The 18,193-nt window shown below is 52.9% G+C and overlaps 4 protein-coding genes across 4 annotated transcripts in view; 3 read left to right on the top strand and 1 right to left on the bottom strand.

The window, feature by feature from the left end:
• Positions 1 to 2,888, top strand: part of Xpo5 (exportin 5) — a 35,250-nt gene extending 32,362 nt beyond the window's left edge. The window contains exons 27-32 of the mRNA XM_051204660.1: positions 323 to 385; positions 882 to 964; positions 1,261 to 1,368; positions 2,033 to 2,170; positions 2,378 to 2,542; positions 2,730 to 2,888. Coding sequence (XP_051060617.1) covers positions 323 to 385; positions 882 to 964; positions 1,261 to 1,368; positions 2,033 to 2,170; positions 2,378 to 2,542; positions 2,730 to 2,867 — 695 coding nt within the window. The 3' untranslated portion in view covers positions 2,868 to 2,888. The remainder of the gene's footprint in view (positions 1 to 322; positions 386 to 881; positions 965 to 1,260; positions 1,369 to 2,032; positions 2,171 to 2,377; positions 2,543 to 2,729) is intronic.
• Positions 2,889 to 4,442: 1,554 nt separating this feature from the next.
• On the bottom strand, positions 4,443 to 8,886 carry Polr1c (RNA polymerase I and III subunit C). The gene is made up of 9 exons (XM_051204655.1): positions 8,748 to 8,886; positions 8,567 to 8,638; positions 6,553 to 6,660; positions 6,178 to 6,310; positions 5,559 to 5,678; positions 5,325 to 5,477; positions 5,047 to 5,196; positions 4,808 to 4,924; positions 4,443 to 4,732 (listed from the first exon to the last, which is right to left on the bottom strand). Exons 1-9 carry the CDS (start codon positions 8,814 to 8,816, stop codon positions 4,614 to 4,616), a joined length of 1,041 nt encoding a protein of 346 aa, XP_051060612.1. The 5' UTR covers positions 8,817 to 8,886; the 3' UTR covers positions 4,443 to 4,613.
• A 179-nt stretch (positions 8,887 to 9,065) lies between these two features.
• Yipf3 (Yip1 domain family member 3) lies at positions 9,066 to 13,092 on the top strand. The gene is made up of 9 exons (XM_051204654.1): positions 9,066 to 9,188; positions 9,744 to 9,941; positions 10,060 to 10,166; positions 11,456 to 11,501; positions 11,613 to 11,705; positions 11,869 to 12,000; positions 12,169 to 12,282; positions 12,408 to 12,531; positions 12,615 to 13,092. The coding sequence occupies exons 1-9, from the start codon at positions 9,108 to 9,110 to the stop codon at positions 12,761 to 12,763; spliced, it is 1,044 nt and encodes a 347-aa protein (XP_051060611.1). The 5' UTR covers positions 9,066 to 9,107; the 3' UTR covers positions 12,764 to 13,092.
• A 2,195-nt stretch (positions 13,093 to 15,287) lies between these two features.
• Lrrc73 (leucine rich repeat containing 73) lies at positions 15,288 to 18,137 on the top strand. The gene is made up of 6 exons (XM_051204528.1): positions 15,288 to 15,592; positions 16,163 to 16,323; positions 16,606 to 16,728; positions 17,009 to 17,109; positions 17,447 to 17,669; positions 17,815 to 18,137. Exons 1-6 carry the CDS (start codon positions 15,321 to 15,323, stop codon positions 17,883 to 17,885), a joined length of 951 nt encoding a protein of 316 aa, XP_051060485.1. The 5' UTR covers positions 15,288 to 15,320; the 3' UTR covers positions 17,886 to 18,137.
• Positions 18,138 to 18,193: the final 56 nt, after the last annotated feature.

Below are 18,193 nucleotides of genomic sequence, written 5' to 3'. Positions count from 1 at the left end.
GCTGGCAGGGCTGGTGGCAGGCGTCTTCTAGCTTGATCAAGACAGGAAAAAGTTCCCTTCTTAAGACATCAGTTTTCAACTTTCAGAAACATTGCACAATTCAGTAGGTCATTCTTTCCCAGAGCAGTTAAGGGTATGTCAGTCACCCTCTCAGAAGAGTCTATAATGTCCCCCTAGCTGACTGACTGGAAGAGGGACCCACAGTCTGGTGGTAATGGTGAAGCTGACTTTACCCACCAGCTGTCACCTGGCTGGTGCGGTGACTGTCGTGCCGTGGGGCCATACTCCCTTCTCCTGCTCTAGTAGCTGTGTTCTCTTCTAGCGGCTTGCTGTGTCTCAAAGAAGACTGGTGACCACAGCGCTGTCCCCACTGTGGATGGAGATGGTGAGTGATCTGTGGCCCCGCACATGGAGAAGCAGCAGGGTATATCTCGCTGTAGACTCATACTGGCCTGCTTGCTCTTCCCTCTGTCTGTCCACGGTGCCTGTCCTCCAGGACAGAATGTCCCTGACCTTGCTTGTTCAGTCTCTGCTCAGATGCAATCTCCTGTATGTCTGATCTTCCAGGCCTCACAGGCCCAGCACTGTGTTGTCTCTTTCTCTGCGTTATGTTCATTTCTCTGTTATTCACTTATTGCCTGTCTCCCTCACTATGAAGGCTGTCAGGGGAAGGACTGTGCTGTTCCTTTTATACTCCAGTAACTGAACCGGTGCCTGTGAGCTCGGGCGCTCACACAGGAAATAGCCTAGTGTCTGCAGCCTTCCTTCTTGGTGTGGAGTCCTGCGTAGCACTGCTCACTGCCAGCCAGCTGAAGACATCCCGTTTGGGAATTCCTCTTTGCTGTGAACGAATGAAGATTAATGCCCTGTGTTGCTTGCAGATGACGAGATGATGGCCACTGAAGTAACCCCTTCATCTGTGGCAGAGCTCACAGACCTGGGCAAGTGCCTGATGAAGCATGAGGTGGGTAGAGGGACAGGTGGTGCCTTTTCTCCTTGTCCAGATCCTGCTTTGCTTTCTCTGGACAGATGTTCTCCATAAACATGCAGGTACATTGCTGCAGGCTCCAGATGTCTGGTGCCCATAGACAGCTATTCACCCACACACTTTTCTTTTCTAAATAGACAGGGTCTCGCTGCATAACCCTGGCTCGACTGGAGCTCACTGTGGAGCCGAGGCTGGCCCAACTCTATGTATGATGCAATCAGAGGGGAAAGTATTCATTTCCCATTGTTCTCTCTTTTTCCTTTCCTCTTCAGGATATTTGCACAGCACTGTTAATTACAGCGTTTAGTTCTCTTACCTGGAAGGACACTCTGTCTTGCCAGAGGGCAACCACACAACTCTGCTGGCCTCTCCTCAAACAAGTATGCTTATTCACTGTTTTAGGGGTGGGCTTGGGTGGGAGTGGACCTAGGGAGGGCTACAAGCATGCTAGGCACACCCTTTACCACTGGGCTAAATTCCCAAGGCTCTTTATTTTGAGATGAGGGTCTGAGTAAATTTCCCAAGCTACCTGTGGATCCCAGGGAGGCCTTGAAGTCTTGCCAACCGGCCTCATCCTTCTGAGTGGCAGGGGCTACTTTTAGTTACTTTTCTATTGCTGTGACCAAATTCACCTAATATAGACTAACTGGAAGGAGGGCTTATTTTTACTTCATTTCAGGGGGATTTCAGTCTGGTGGGCAGAGCATGGCTAAGTTCACTGTGACAAAAGCATATAGTGATAGATCCTCACATCTCGTAGAAGGAAGCCCGGAGCACAGGTTTTGACCATGGGCAAGCGTAACTGTTAAAGGCTTGCCCTGTGACCTACTTGTGCCAGTCAAGACCCAACTTGGCTCCACAGTCTTCAAAATAGCTAGAGATTGGGTATTCAGAACATACTGGAGGCTCTATCAGAGTAGTCATTACCACCCCCTTGTCCTCGCCTCTCAGAAAGCTTGTCAGCCTTGTAGACTGAGTCAATTGAGGGAGCAGGGGGTGGGCCCTTGAGGCTCCTGTGGCTCCTGAGCACAGCTGTCTTCCCAGGTGATGTCTGGGACCCTGCTGGCAGACGCTGTCACGTGGCTTTTCAGCAGTGTGCTGAAAGGGTTACAGATGCATGGACAGCACGATGGGTGCATGGCTTCCCTGGTCCACTTGGCCTTCCAGATATACGAGACCCTGGTAAGTGGAGAGCACCTCAGGGCAGGATGGCTGGCAGCCTAGCTGCTTCACTCTGCCTGTCTCCCAGGGTCTGGAGCTGTGCCCTAAACCCAGGCATCTATCTGTCATACTGCTTGTGCTGCCCCTGAGAGGTGGGTGTGGCATGGAACGGGAGAGGTGACCGGCCAAACCTACATCCACTGAATCGTCTATCCCGCACTCAACCAGCGTCCCAGGTACCTCGAGATAAGAGCAGTAATGGAGCAGATCCCTGAAATACACAAGGAGTCACTGGACCAATTTGACTGCAAGCTTTTAAACCCTTCCCTTCAAAAAACAGCTGATAAACGCCGCAAGGACCACTTCAAACGCCTCATCTCTGGCTGCATTGGGGTAAATCATATATCCCTGTTATGGCTCCCAGCCCCACACAGTCGCTTGCTGTCTTAGACTGTTGTGGGTAAATTCAAAACCAAGTAGTTGATGGCTGCTCTGGTTGTGTGGTAAGGTGGGGGGAGGGGCCTCTGCCTCACAACCTGAACCCACCAACCCTAAGGTGTTTCTCTGTTGCTCTCTACAGAAACCTTTGGGAGAACAATTCCGAAAAGAAGTTCACATTAAGAACCTTCCTACACTTTTCAAAAAGCCAAAACCAATGCTGGAGACAGAAGTGTTGGACAGTGATGCTGGTGGGCTGGCCACCATCTTTGAACCCTGAATCAAGCTTTTGGGCATCCTTCTTTGGCCTGTGTTGTCATCTCTTCTACCCCCTCGTAGCTGACCTCTAGGCCCTTGTACTGCCACCCTACTTCCCACCATGTCAGCCTGGACATCTCAGATCCAGGTCAAGCTGCAGAAGAGAAGGCCCCATGCAGGCCCAAGTCACTCTACTGGAGTAGTGAGAAGAGGGAGTTAGGGCTCACACCATCCCATTCAGATGTCCTAGGGAGTTGGCATTCAACTTGCAGAGCACAATGGCCTTTCCCCAAAGAGCTACACCAGCAGAGACAGGACAGGGTGCTGTGCCCAACACCGCTGGCCAAACTGACAAGGGCTCAGCCAGTTTCTCTTGGACTACAAGGTACATGCTTGAGCCTCTGGCTTTTGAGCTGACAGGGATCTTTCTATACTCCCAAGGGCACGTTTGGCCTCGGTGCTACATGCTTAACCTTCCTTAGCCGTGGTACCGGCTTCTGTTCACATCTGAGCACAGTACCCAGGGACAAGAGCAGGCAGAGTATAGACCAACATTGTGTTCCTTAAAATGCACATCTTGCCCTTCTGTGAGTGACCCTCAGGGGTTTACCCAGCCTTAGGGCCTGTCAGCATCACATGACACCAGTCACATCCAGACCACCTAAGGTCACACTGTTAGGCTAGCAAAGTCACTGTCTATCCTTCTGGGACTAGCTGAGTCCAAATGCATTTGAACATAAGGCAAATGTGTGTGAGACCTGGACCTGCCTGTCAGGAAAGGCAGATCTGACCTCTGTGCTTGTGCGTGTGCGTGCTTGCCTGTGCTCTGACTGGCCCACTCTGACCTGGTGCAAGCCCCAGGCACAAACAGGTAGGTTCGAGAGTGAGGGCTGGGGAATGGCAACTGAAGTACCAAGTCACTGTCCACATCTGCACAAGGCCATCCCTCTTCATGGCATTTGGGGTCTGCACAAGTTGTGAAGGTGACTTCAGTGTCTCCCTCCAAACCTGATAGCTGCCTACTCCTGTCTGGTTAGGACTGTGGAGGGTTTAGTTGTATTTATTATGTTGTAATATTTTTAACATCCTATGACTTCATGCTAGAAATTTTCTATTGTTTATAGAACCTTTTGTAGAAATGCTAACTCTAAAGTACATCTGCATGTCAGTAAAAATCTCCGTTTCATACAGAAAGGGCCCTATCTTCCTTTTTCAAACCAATGATTCCTCCAAGGCTGTTCATGAGCATCTTGTTAGGGGGACTAAACAAAACCTGTTGATGGGCCAGACAAGCTATGAGATAGTCAGATGTCTACCCCTGACCACCGGAACCTGTCCCAGGCCCTCTAAGTCTGTCCAGAAGGAAACGATTACCTTCTGGGGGACTGCCGGTGGCAACACTTCTGAAGCTAAAGGGCCTTTCTCACAAGAAGCCCAGGAGACAGACAGTGAGAGCCAGCACTAGTACAGCCTCTTCTGTCCTGCCCGCCCGCGTACAAGATCAGAGGCCTATTGTAATTTGGGGCCTGGGAACCTTTAATGCCAACCTTTTCTGAGGCAAGATTTTTAGACAAAAAGAAAAAAGTCTGAAAACAAATTGTGCTAGGTTATCCGTTTATTTACAAAGGCCTTACAAAGGCATAAGTCTTAATCTGTGGCACATTTAATAAAATGTATTGACTGAGAATTGAACCTCTAGTTGCAGTAGGCACATCCATGCAGTGGTGAAAGATGGTTGTCCAGGAGCTGCCTCGCTATCCTGGAAACGTCAGCCCATCTGAACTGCGTCTAGTTCATCCAAAAACTTCCTGCATTTCCCCATCAGGATTTTGATGGCTTCACTCACCAACACATCTGGTGGCAAAACTCCAGTGGACTCCACAGAAACTAGGGACCAAAGAGACAATTCAGCCCTGGCAAGGTTTACCTTTTACTGCAGGGTTCTGCATGCACCCCACTCACAGATATAATGGTCCCGAACACGGGCAAGCCGCACAGCCTTCTTCAGCTTCTCATTCCGGAATATTTCTCTGCTGAAGGTATCCAGACGAGCATTGGCAACTCTGGCCAACTTTTTACCTAAGGAAAATGATGCCACACCTTAGCTTAGTTAACTCTAAGAGCTTTTATGTTCTGCCACCTTCAAAGAAAATACACTTTGGTGTACAGGTCGTGACCCAACAGTACACCAGACACCATACCTTGTACTTCCTGTACCTCAATCACACCGGGTGAGAAGCACCGGCTCAGCTCCTCAGCTGCCTCCCCTTCTACAGGTTCAAGCAGGGTGATGTCTGGCAGGAGCCTGTAGCTAGCTGTTGCCACCGGTGAGAACTTGGCGTGATCTTTGCCTGTGAGAAACTGTTATTCGCCTATGCCAGGGAGCAACGGATGCACACTGGTCGTGTGCCAGCTCCCTGGTTTATTTGCACTACTATAGTCACGCCCGCCCCCACCCTGGGCAGACTCGGGTTCTCACCAATGCCCTTGACGCAGTGCACAAGCAAGTCGATCTCCTGGCCAGGCCGAAGTTGAGCGATGAGGATGTCGTCATGCACTGGGCGAATTGTGCCCTCTGGGAAAACATCGGCCTGATTTCCCAAGGGGATCCACGTCATATGCCTGGAATATACTGGAGAGAAAATGTCAGAAAATCCCAGGCCCTAAAATTAGTGCCCGTCAGCCTTGGGCTCTCTTCCTTACTATTGCTCACCTTTGTGGTTCACATAGAGTTCACTGGGGTCAGAAGAATCCTTAGCAGCATTGGGATTCTTGGTACACCTGACCTGCAGCCGAAACTGCAGTGTGTCTATCTCTGTTCCTGTTTCCTCCCCTGTCAAGTGAGGAAGCAGAGTTTTCTTAGTTTTGAGACAGGTTTCCCTAGACCTGGCCGCCCTGGGATTCACTGTACATAGCAGGCTGGCCTTGAGCTCGTGAGCTCTTGAAAGATCAGCCAGTGCTGGGAATAAAGATGTACACCATGCCTCTGACTAATAATAGGGGCTGGCAAGAAAGCTCACAGAGCAAAGGTGTCAGGTAAACCTGGAGATCTGAGTTTAATCCGTGGAACCCATGCAAATCCTAATCCAAAGTTGTCCTCTGACCTGTACAGCTGTGTGTACGTGCACACAGCACACAAAGTTTCTTAAAGAATTAAATTTGTCTTGAGTGCCGGCACTATGCTGAAAGCCTTTATATATAGACAAAGTGAAGGCAATGACAAGTGTTCTCCCATAGGAAAACCAAAGTCTCACAGTAGTAACCCTGGGATCTGCGTCCCACTTCAGGATAGTCCCTCCACTTAGCTCAGAGTCTCATCTTCTCAGCCTCACCTTGGTTCCGATACTCAAACAGACGTGGATCAGCAAGAATGGGGATGAGCCCTAGGCGGTGAGCAAGGATCTCATCCTGGACAATGGATGTGTTATTGTACACCAGAACCTTTTCCACCGCCATTGTTGGCACCTGTCCAAAGAAGCAGAATCATCCAACTGCAAAACCCAACTGATTCCCACCTATCTCCCTAATGGGAAAAGAAGAGATACAGCTCTTTTTATTTTGCTCTTCACTATTTGAGACGGGGGTTTCACTATGTAGTCCAGATTGCTTTCTAAGTGCTCATCTTATAGGTATGGCGCACCCTGGCTGCCTGGAAGGGAGGGACGGCTACTTTCCCCACTCCAGCCCCTCACCAGGTCTTCCTCTACCTCAGCTAACAGAATTCTCCGGAAAGCATTAGCAATGGCAGCATCAATTCCCACCATGTCGAACTCCAATGTATTTTCATCCATATGTACGACGTCCACACGGAATTTCTAGAAGGACGGAGAAAAGCCTCATGGAACGCCGGTTTCCCTTGTGTAATCCATGCCTCCCTCTGTGGCTACTCCCACCCTGGCAATGTCCCTCACGGAATTTCCACCCTCTCTCATCCTAAAGCCACATGATCGCTAGACCTTTGTCTCCAGCCCCGTTCTTGAGTTTTGTAAGAAGCCTGGCTGGGTTTGTATTTTTTCTTTTAGTAAATAAACAAACAAACAAACAAAAAAAAAAAACCAAGGTCTCCAGGCAGTGGTGGCATACACCTTTGATCCCAGTGCTTGGGAGGGAGAGGCAGGCAGATCTCTGTGAGTTCAACTCCAGCCTGGTCTACAAGAGCTAGTTCCAGGACAAAGCTACACAGAGAACCCCTGTCTTGAAAAACAAAAACAAACCAGGTTCTCACTACATAGCTAGCCCTAGCTGCCCTGGAACGCTTAATGTAAACCAGGCTGACCTCAAACTCACAGGACTACTTACCTGTCTTCTATGGACTAGGATTAAAGGTGTACACCCACTATGTCTGGCTTCACAATTTTACCTTAAGTTAAAGACCCTAAGCAATATGGATCCACAAAAACAACCCACAGAAGCTGCTCACTAAAGAGCAGAACATGCCACACTGCTTAGGCAAGTTAATACTGCATTTCTGTTGTTTTTATTTTTTAATCCAGTTTAGTTCTATCTATCATCTATCTGATATTCCTTCTAAACTCTCTCTTCCACTCACCCTGTAAAAGTTACTTTCTCCCAGGTTCTGATCTTTTGGTTGACCTCACTCACACTCATGGCTTAAGCAACTACTCAGCCACCCCCAACACTTGGTCTCCTTCTGATCTCATTTCAGACATCATCCACTTGGCCTATAGACTTCACAGACAAGAATTTGAATGTATCATCACACAATCAGCCATCAAGATAGCAATGGGGTTGGGGAGATGGCTCAGCAGTTAAGCATACTTGACTGCTCTTAACAGTGAACTGTTGGTTCCCAGCACCCACATGGTGGTTCATAACCATCCACAACTCCAGCTCCAGGACACCTAACTACCTTTTCAGACCTCCCGGGTCACCAGTCACACACATGATGCACAAATATACTCTTTAAATCCCCCAAGTCACAAGGCTCTTTTCACACACAGCCCTCAAGACAGCTATGATACACAGCTGTTAGTTCTCACTCCTTGCTCCAATCCTTCTGGCAGAGGGATTCATTCATTCCCTCTCAGCTGTGAAGGTTACAAATTTCATCAGTCCATTGAAAAATTCTCTTTAAGCCGGGCGTGGTAGCTCAGCGCTGGGGGGAAGGGGGATAGGGGGCAGAGGCTAGTTTCATGACAGCTAGGGATACACACAAAAATCATGTCTCGAAGAAACAAAACAACAAAGCTCTCTATTAACCTATAGAGCAGCAAGATGCACCCCAATTGGGGTCTTGGGTTCCATTCACAGCACCCACACGGCAACTCACAACTGTCTGCCACCCCTGGTTCAGGAGATGCGACACCCTCACAGACATACATGCGGACAAAGCACCAGTGTGCATAAAATGCAAATAAAAAAAAAATACAGGCCAATCTTGACTAGCACTCACGCCAATGCACTGACATGAGCTGGAACAGGCTCTGAGCAAACAAGCGTTTATAGTAACTGGATTAAGTGCATCTAGGTGACTCCTCTACCCCATCCCAGCCATCCTCGCCGCTGTTTTACTATACTGGAATCACTTGTTCACGTTGTCCTTTACCCCACCGAGAGTGAGGAACTTGTTCCAGGTCGGCCTGTCCATGCAGCACCTAGCACATGGCTCACTGTGCTTTATGAAAGCAGCGATCCCTGGCCCCAAAACTAACTTGTGAGGCCCGGACCCTCGAGCCGTCTGAACACCTCCAGCGCACCCACCTTCTCGAAGCGGTCCTGGTCCCAGGCATCATCGTAACCCGAATAGTTACCGGGAAAGTCAGTGGTATGGACCTAGAGCCACAGAGATCTGATCACGAAGGGCAGTGAGGACGGGACAGCCCCAAGCCAGGCCTCCTCCATGTCCCGCCTCCATGCCTCCCGAGTGCAGAGCTGAGCTTACATTGCGAACCCCGAACTCTCCTAGAACCACGCGTGTCCGCATCTCCTCCACTGCCTGCGAAGCCGCCATGTTCCACCAGTCACCGCGCGACGCCTCCGACTCCGCGCCTGCGTACAAGCGGCCCGTCGCCGTCTCCGGGGCAACGCCCCGCCTCCTGAACTCCTGAATGTCGCGATATCCTGCCCCGCCTCCGTCCACGTCCTCCACTTCCGGACGTCAATTGGGCCAAACATCCGGGTTTCTCCTTTTTTTTGCACTCCGGCGGATACTACCTCTCCCTCTCCCTTCCCTGGACGTTGCCTTCACTCGGGCCCGGGTCTCTCACTATTCCCACGCGCGCGACGGAAAGCCTCGAGGGACATGGCGACTCCGGCGGCGCCGGCCAGCGGCGTCCGACATGGAGCTGGCCCGGAGTGGGGAGGCTTCGAAGAAAACATCCAGGTACTGGGCGCCCCGGCTGCCCGCAGCCCCCGGGCTGGCGGCCGTCCCAAGCGTGGTTGCTCCATTGCAACCCCTGGCCTCTGAGCCCTCCACGCGAAAGCCTGTAGAGCTTGTGCTGACGAGAGGGGGCCAGGCTAAGGCTCCAGCCGGCCTCCCTGCCTGCCCGGGGCTTTGCGGACGGGTTGGGCGGTCTGCGGGCCAGGCAGAGCGCAGGGCTAGATTCACCCGCACTCCCCGAAGACACACTGTGTGCATAGGCTGCTTTGAAGGTTGGGGAAGGCAGCTCGGCTCCAGTGCAGTCCCTTGAAGCTTTGAGGGGGAAAAGTAGGAAAACAACGTGAGTTGAAGACACGTTGGGAGGTTTCCTGAACTACGAAAAGTGTGGCCACCAGAGTTGTGCCACCAGGGGAAGGAAGGAAGGAAGGGGTTTGGCACGGCGGGTAGCCATTCCAGTATCCTCATCAGTGGATGAGCAAAGCCTCAAGCCGTGAGCTGAGCAGAGAGGGAAGGATGCAACAGAAGGCCCCCTCACTGCAGGAGCCTTTGTCTTCACAGGGTGGGGGCTCGGCTGTCATTGATATGGAGAACATGGATGATACCTCAGGCTCCAGCTTCGAGGATATGGGTGAGCTGCATCAGCGCCTGCGGGAGGAAGAAGTAGACGCCGATGCAGCTGCTGCAGAAGAGGAGGATGGGGAGTTTCTTGGCATGAAAGGCTTTAAGGGACAGCTGAGCCGGCAGGTGGCTGACCAGGTGAGCAGATGTTCCCATGGAGGTCCTAAGGTGATGCTGTAGCTTTTCCAGGGAGAACCACACAGGGACTGGGTAACAGTCTAACGCCACCAGTTTCACAATCGCCATCTCCCTTCAGATGTGGCAGGCAGGGAAGAGACAAGCTTCCAGAGCCTTCAGCTTGTATGCCAACATCGACATCCTGAGACCCTACTTTGATGTGGAGCCTGCCCAGGTCCGAAGCAGGTGAGGCGCCTTCTCGGAAGAGTCTGTCCTCACATCGATTCCACATCCAGACTGCAGTCAGATACTGAGTCCTGCGCTCTGGTGGGCTCCCCTATGCATCGCCCTAGTCACCAAACCTGTTGCTGAACAGCATGCGCAAAGTATGTTGGCTGTGTCCTGGCCCAGCATGCCGCCTGCCTTTCCGGACGCCTCACCCGGACCCCGATTGCTTGGTTCTCATTTCTCCCCACCGGGTTCTCACCTGGGACTCCTAGACAAGTCTGCTTGCTTCTCCCAGATGGCTGAATTAGACTCATCCCTGGTCTGTCTCTCCAGAGACCAAGAGCTTCGCAAGAACAGGCTCTGCTGTCTTTAGCCTTTCTTTTCTCTTTCTTTTCTTTTTTTAAACTCTTTTCTCTCTGGCCACTGTCAGCATAGTCATTAACTGCCCTCTCAAGAACTGGATTCAGTCTTGGCTTGGTTCTTTTCTTCCTGGAACCAGTGCTGATATAAAACCCAGGGCCACAGTGCATTTGGTTTTTATTCTGTGATACCTGATTCATCAGTGAAGGTAGGCGGGAGCCTTGTTATTGAATGCACTCACAACACAGTACTCTAGTTCAGCTGTGGGACAGGCTGCAGGGTCCGAAAGGGAAGGCTTCCCAGAGCAAGTAATGTGTAAGTAAAAAGAATAGTCCAAGGCACCTTCGTTAAAAAAAGAGTAACGGAAGGTGTAATAGCCATAGGCAAAGAAAGAAATGATCTCCTTCATTCTGTGTGGAATTTTCCTACCACTTCTAGTATATATTTCTTTTCTTTTTGTATGTGTGTGTTTTATTTTTTGAAACAGGATTTTGGAGGCCGTCCTGGAACTCGGTAGACCAGGCTGGCCTTGAACTCACAGAGATCCACCTATCTCTGATGGGATTAAAGGCGTGCACCACCACCAAGCTTCTAGTATATTTTTTAAGAAAAATGCTCACTGCCTGGAAGAATAGCCATCAGAAAGAGTCAGGAAGCTTCCCTAGGTAGTTACACTGTCCCCAGGCTTCTGCGTTTGGGTACCCTCTGCCAGTGTTTGTCTGTCTTCTGTAGGCCACGTAGGTAAATGGTCACATGCTCTGGTCTCTCCAAGCTTTCAAGTAGCTGCTATTTCACTTACCTGAGAAGGTTGTCCTTCCTTGCCTTTACCCCTCCCCTCTCGTCCAGTATGTCCTCGTGGAGGCATGAGTAAGAGGCATACTCTCTCCTCCAGAGCCTCGGCATAGTGTTGCACCTGCTCTCATCCCTCCTCTCCTCTCCTCTCCCAGGCTCCTGGAGTCCATGATCCCTATCAAGATGGTCAGCTTCCCCCAGGTGAATATGGAGAGGCACCAGGGTAGAGGGTGGGCCACCAGGCCAAGCCTGGGAAGGTGTGAAGAGAAGAGGCGTTGCAGCCTCCAGCCTGGATGTGCTATGTGTTGACAGAAAGTTGCAGGTGAGCTCTATGGACCTCTCATGCTGGTCTTCACACTGGTTGCCATCCTTCTTCATGGGATGAAGACTTCTGATACCATTATCGTAAGCAGGACACAGGCCTTGCGGAAGGGAGGGTAGCTGATGTAGGCTGAAAACTGCCTGAGGATATGGTGGTGGAGTGAGACAGGAGCAACCCTTGCAGAAAGCCCTGGGTGAGGCTGAGATCAGAGGTGTCTCAGCCCTAAGCAGAGCCTTCACCCCACAGCGTGAGGGCACCCTGATGGGCACAGCCATTGGCACCTGCTTTGGATACTGGCTGGGTGTCTCGTCCTTCATTTATTTCCTTGCCTACCTGTGCAATGCCCAGATCACCATGCTGCAGATGCTGGCACTGCTGGTAAGGAGCCAAGCCCGGGAGTGGGCTGGGTGAGCCTAAGATCAGTAAGGTGCGGCCTGTGGCCCTCCAGGGATGTGTGGACTTGGGATAGGAGGGGCAGGCTAGCAGACCCCACTGAGGGCCAGAGGCCACTCCAGCCCAGCTGATGATCCTCTCATCTCTCTCCAGGGCTATGGCCTCTTTGGGCACTGTATTGTCCTGTTCATCACCTATAACATTCACCTCCATGCCCTTTTCTACCTCTTCTGGCTGCTGGTGGGTGGGCTGTCCACCCTGCGCATGGTAAGCTGAGCAGTTTTTTCCGCCCGCCCCACAAAGGGCCCTACACAGTTGGACCCTGGGTATCCTCTCCATCCCTCACTTTGAAAACATGAACTGTTTTCTGAACTGTGTACCTGTGGCCATAGGTGGCAGTGTTGGTGTCGAGGACTGTAGGCCCCACCCAGCGGCTGCTCCTCTGTGGCACACTGGCTGCTCTGCACATGCTTTTTCTACTCTATCTGCATTTTGCCTACCACAAGGTGGTAGAGGGTAAGTGTGTGGGGGAGTGGGCTGGCTGAGCTGCCCGGGGGACCTAACCAGTTCTCACTCACCCCGCCTCCTTCCTCCCGTAGGGATCCTGGATACCCTGGAGGGCCCCAACCTCCCACCCATGCAGAGGGTCCCTAGAGACATCCCCGCCGTGCCCCCTGCTGCCGGGCTTCCTGTCAGTGTGGTCAATGCCACCGCCAAGGCCATAGCTGTGACCCTGCAGTCACACTGACCTCCCTGAAACCCTTGGCCAGCCCTGACTGCCCAACTCTGGAGCAAAGGAAGACAGAAGGACAGGACTGAGGACACACGTCCCTGATGAGGCCTGCAGCTGCCGCTGGGGCCTTTGCTGCCTAAACACCTGCTTGGTACCGGCCTTGGCTTCTGAAAGACACAGGGCCATGGAGTCCTGGCCAGGACTGCACGCCTCTGCGGCCAGGTGCAGAATATGGGTCAGCTCTTCCGAGGCCCTCACCACCTACCCCTTTTCTCTCCCTTCCCTTCTTGTACTGCTAAATATAGACTTGGTAATTAAAATACTGATTGAAGTCTGGAACTACAGCTCCGGTCCCAGCCCTTCCCCTGTCACCCTACTTCTGATACATGTCTCTTCTGTCAGCAGCAGGAACGCCATGTGCCTTCTGTACCTTCTCTCGAGCAGGGTTAAGGAAAGGCAGGCAGCCTTCTGAGAAGGCAGCAGCTGATTGTAGAAACGGCCTCCGCGGGCTGGAGGTGCTGACCCACACAGAGCAGCAGGCAGGTCCCAGCATGGGAGCCACAGTCCTCATGTATGTGTAGAGCAGTCTTGAGTCTAGGCTGGCTGTACCTTTGAGAAGCCAACACAGCAATGACAAACGAAAACAATTCCACTGACATGACAAGGACCTTCTGTTCCTGGGCCACTGTGAAATAATGCCCACACAGCTGGCGTTGAAGCCAGACATGGTTTTACTGAGGCTTTAGTGTCCAGTCTTCCCTCCAAGTGTTCTTAAGCAACACCACCTTCTAACCTCCATTGAAGAAGTAAATCCAGGCTGAGCGTGTTGGTGTATTTCCTTTAGTCCCAGCACTCGGGAGGCAGAGGCAGGTGGATCTCTGAGTTCAAGGCCAGCCTGGTCTACAGAGTGAGTTCCAGAACATTCAGGGCCACACAGTAAGACCCTGTTTCAACAAATCATAAATTTTGGGTGCTGGTTAAAAGTGGACAATATTGAATTCCATTCCCAGCACCCATGGTGGGTAGCTCACAACTGATTATAACTCCAGCTCCAGGGGATCCAACGGTCTCTGAGGACACCTGCACTCACATGCATACACATAATTAAGAATAAAATCTAGGGGCTGGAGAGATGGCTCAGTGGTTAAGAAAGAGCACGTGCCTCTTGCAAAGGACCAGGATTCAGAATTCTAGCTTCCATGTTGGATGGCTCACATTGTCTTGTAACTCTAGCACCCTCTTCTGGTTTCTGCAGGTACCGACACAAATTTTTTAAACAATTTAAATAGTTAACAGAGGGAGTATAGCTTTTGACCTTACTGTTTTGTTTTTCTTTCTTCCTTTTTTATTTATTTTTTATTTAGAGGGGATTGGAGGAAGTTCCAGACAGCATTATGTAGCTCTGGCTGTCCTGAAATTCTCTATAGACAGGCTGGCCTCGAACTTACAGGGATCCACCTGCCACTACTGCCTCCCAAATGCTGAGATTAAAGGCGTGAGCCACTATGCCTAGCTCACTTTTTTAAAAGAAAAAAAAAATGACTCTTCCTATTACACTACCCTGCTGCACAAATCAAATACCCATTGCAATCAGGGATAAAATTCGGCTTCACTGCTCCAGCTACTTTACACCCCATCCCGATTCCCATCCTGGATGTTAAAACGTCTTCCAGGTAGGGTCACCTGCCCTACCCTAGGGATTCTGTCCGGCGCAGCCACATTGACCGGGAAGACCCAGTGGACAGGAATCCCCACGCAGGCTACGCCTCGCGTCACTGGGACATGGGGGCGGGGCGGGGCATGGATTAAAGGGACTAGGGACTTCTAAACTGGACTAATTGATTGTCCAGGGTCTTGGCAAAGGCGCGCAATCTGGGGATTCAGACCTTAAGAATGAAGAAGCACCGGAGAATAAGCAAAAGAAGCCGAAATGGCATCAAAGGCTAATCTCAGCGTGACTTGCCTCCACCCTGCCCACGTGAGGCTGCACCCTTCCACCTTCTGTTCACGCAGTCAGGCCCTCGGGTCCTAGTCCATCGCCCTAAGACACGCATCGCGCGCTGGCCGCGTGGTCCATGCCGGGCGGGGGGGCGGGGCGAGAGCCAGTGACGCAACCGTTGCCATAGGAACTCGCCGCCTGCTCCGGCGCAGCAGCTGAAGCTGAGCTGCATCCCGCCCCGGCTGTCCCCGCGAGCCGTGCCGCCGGGCCCCGGGGCCCGCAGAGCGGGCGCGGCCTCCAAGGCGGCGTGGGAGCCCCGGCGCGGGGCCGCTGCGGCTCCGTCCCCGTCCCCGGCCCGCGCCCGCGCCCGCGCCGCTCCTCCTCGGCGCCTCCGCATCCCGGGCCCGCGCCTGCTTTCGCTCCCGCCGCGGACCGGGCGCGCTTCGTCGCTGCCCCAGCCGCTGTTGCCTCGGCTCCGCCGCAGCCTCTACCGCCTCCGCCTCCGCCCCCGCTCCGGCTACAACCCAGACCGAGGCCGCGACCTTAGTCCCCGCCCCGCCCCCGGCAGCAGCGGGGCCAACTTCTGCCCAGGCCGGGACACCGGCGCCAGCCCCCGGGCCCAGTCGTGGGATCATGCTGCCCAGCTCCATCCAGATTTCGGGGGAGCCACTGTCAGGCGCTGAGGTGCGGGACATCTGCCGCGGCCTGCGCGACAACGCGGTGCGCCTGCTGTCGCTGCGCGGCTGTCGCCTGTGCGACCGCGACTTCGGCCGCATCTGCCGGGCCCTAGCTGGAGCCACGTCCCTGGCGCAGCTCAACCTTAACCTGGGCGTCGTGTCCAGCCCCAGCCGCATCAAGCAGCTGGCGGAAGCGCTACGGACCAACCGCTCCATCCAGTCCCTCTTGTGAGTGTGTCCCCTCGCAAAGGGGTCCCGGCCACTACACCCCCTACCACCTTCCAGACCCTGTTTACCCACCGTCCCGCCTTCGCAACCTCTAATGCACGCCTCATCTTTCTTCTGGGTCCACCACACCCTCCCAGAAACATGGATCGTTTCTAGACTTTGCTTCACATTCAGACCCGCAGGAGAGTTGGGATGCCTAGCCCTTCCTGGTAGGAAATGCCTTTTCCTCCCCACCTCACCCCCAGTTACTTCATTGTGAAGCCCCTCTTTTCTGAAGAGGGGTCACCTCCCATGGAGACTACAGCTCAGCCTGTCCAGCCCTACCCAGTGAAGGATCGCAGAGGCCCTTGAGCGTGTGTGCTGACTCCCCAGTACACTATCCACACACCCCTCACTGCGCAATGTTCTCATTACCAGTTCCTACCCCGAGGTGGGGGGGACGACAAATTCCCTTTCCATCGTTCAAATCTAGAATTTCCATCATTCCTTCCCATTTTTGTCTCGGGGAGGGGCACCTTTCCCAAACAGATAGGACTGGCGATTCATGATTAATTTCATCTCAACCTTTAGCCTGCACGGGAGCCCACTGACAGATGCTGGACTGGCTTTGCTGAACCCAGCCCTGGCTCTCCATCCTGCTCTTGTGGCTCTTGACCTGGGGGACTGCATGCTGGGTGATGAAGCCATCAACCTCATCTGTGGCCTCCTCCCTCCAGATGGAGCCAAGTCTGGTGAGCAGGACCCTACTGAGTGCATGAGCTAGTGTGACTGATAACAGAGAGAAGGGGGTGTGGCCCAGTGCTGAAAGATGGGGGCAGGGTGCAGTAAGAATGTCTTTTTACCCTTCTCAGGAAGGGAGAAGCTCAGGGACCCAGACAGGGGAGGAGTGAGTAGCTCCCTAATTGCTCCAGATTACTGTAGTTGGGGACAAGGTGGCTTCTAGCCATTAGGCTCAGCCCGTGTAGAGAAGGGACTGGAGAAGGGTCTGGATTCTCACTAATGCTGCCGCCTAGGTTTGAAGGAACTAACACTGAGTGCCAACCCTGGCATCACCCCTAAGGGCTGGAGCCGCCTCGCCATTGCTGTGGCCCACAGCTCCCAAGTCCGCGTCCTCAACCTGGACTACAACCCCCTGGGTGAGCTTAAAATCATTCCCCTCAATTTCCACTGCTCCTTTCCTATCCAAAAACCTCAGCCCACCGGTTGCCATAGTAACCCCGCCCTCCCCCAGGGGAAGGAAGAGAAATGAGAACTCCCAGGGGTCTTGTAAAGGACAGCTAGGTTTAAGCCTCAGTTAGCACCCATGGGTCTGACTTGCTCCATGTGTCTCCTGGCAGGCATTGAGGTCCTGACTAGGACTGATGACTGATGACCTCTGCTTTCCCAGATGGCTGAGAAGTGGTGCTGTCTTTTCAGGTGACCATGTGGCAGGGATGCTGGCTGTAGCTGTGGCCTCGAGCCGTACCCTGGAAGTCCTAGACTTGGAGGGCACAGGGCTCACAAACCAGTCCGCTCAGGTGAGAAGCCAGAGATGGTCACACCGTGTCTGGGGACAGACCCAAGGTCTGGCCTGGTTGGATCCAAGGGCTACCTAAATTATGTTCGTGCTTTTAATTTTATAAATTAACATTTATTATTTTACGTGAACCAACTGTTTTTTCCCACATATCTGTGATGCCCTTGGAGGCCAGAAGGTGGTGTCAGATCCCTGCAACTGGAGTTACAGATGGTGGCGAACAGCCACATGGGTGCTGGGGATTGAACCCCCGTCCTTAGGAAGAGCAGCCAGTGCTCTTAGCCACTGAGCCAACTCTCTTGTGTCTATTTTTCTGTGCTCTTCTCTCCTTTCCCCAGACCCTGCTGGACATGGTAGAAAATTACCCAACGGCTTTGCGGAGCCTGGTGTTGGCTGAGAACAGCATTAGCCCAGAGCTGCAGCAGCAGATCTGTGACCTCCTCTCTGAGGGGGAGGAAGAGGAAGAGGTGGCAGGAGGGGCTGTGGACACCCAGGAATGGGGAAGAGGGCGGGAGCCTGCTGCCCCCCAGCGGGGTGGCAGTTCCTGGATGTGCCCCAGCGGTAAGAACCTGGAGAATGGATGAGAGCTTGATGTGGAAGATTTGGAACAAGGGGGCGGTGCTGGGAAGCCAGGCCATGACTCTCATCTATTTGTGAGGCTCACTAGCAATGAGCGGTGGCTGAACATCCTTCTGCCCTTCCACAGATCCCAGCTCTCAGATGGTGCTGATGACATCAGGACTAGGGGACAGTCTGTTGGCTGAGACCGAGATGTGACTCTCCACTTGGGCTTCTGGGCGTCACTGCATTTGCCTGTGTCTGTCCCCACTGCCTTCCTCCGTATGGCAGGGAAAGGTCCTGGCTGGGGCTCTGGCAGCTCCTGATAGTGGTGGGAGACTCTGCAATTGTCGCTGGCAACAGCCTTGGGGGTTGGGGGCACTTGAACCCAGGGTACTAACTTTGAACTTGTTGGCAGCTCTGGCTGCAACCCGCTGGCTCGGAACAGATTTTATAAACTCCACAACCTGACTCGGAGCTGTAGTCACTGGGGGATGACCAATGGGAGGGACTGGCAGTGTCACTCA

The sequence above is a fragment of the Phodopus roborovskii genome, unplaced genomic scaffold, assembly GCF_943737965.1.
Source record: "Phodopus roborovskii unplaced genomic scaffold, PHOROB, whole genome shotgun sequence".
NCBI lineage: Eukaryota > Metazoa > Chordata > Mammalia > Rodentia > Cricetidae > Phodopus > Phodopus roborovskii.
Note: the sequence above shows the minus strand (reverse complement) of the source record. Positions and strands in the feature narration are given on the sequence as shown.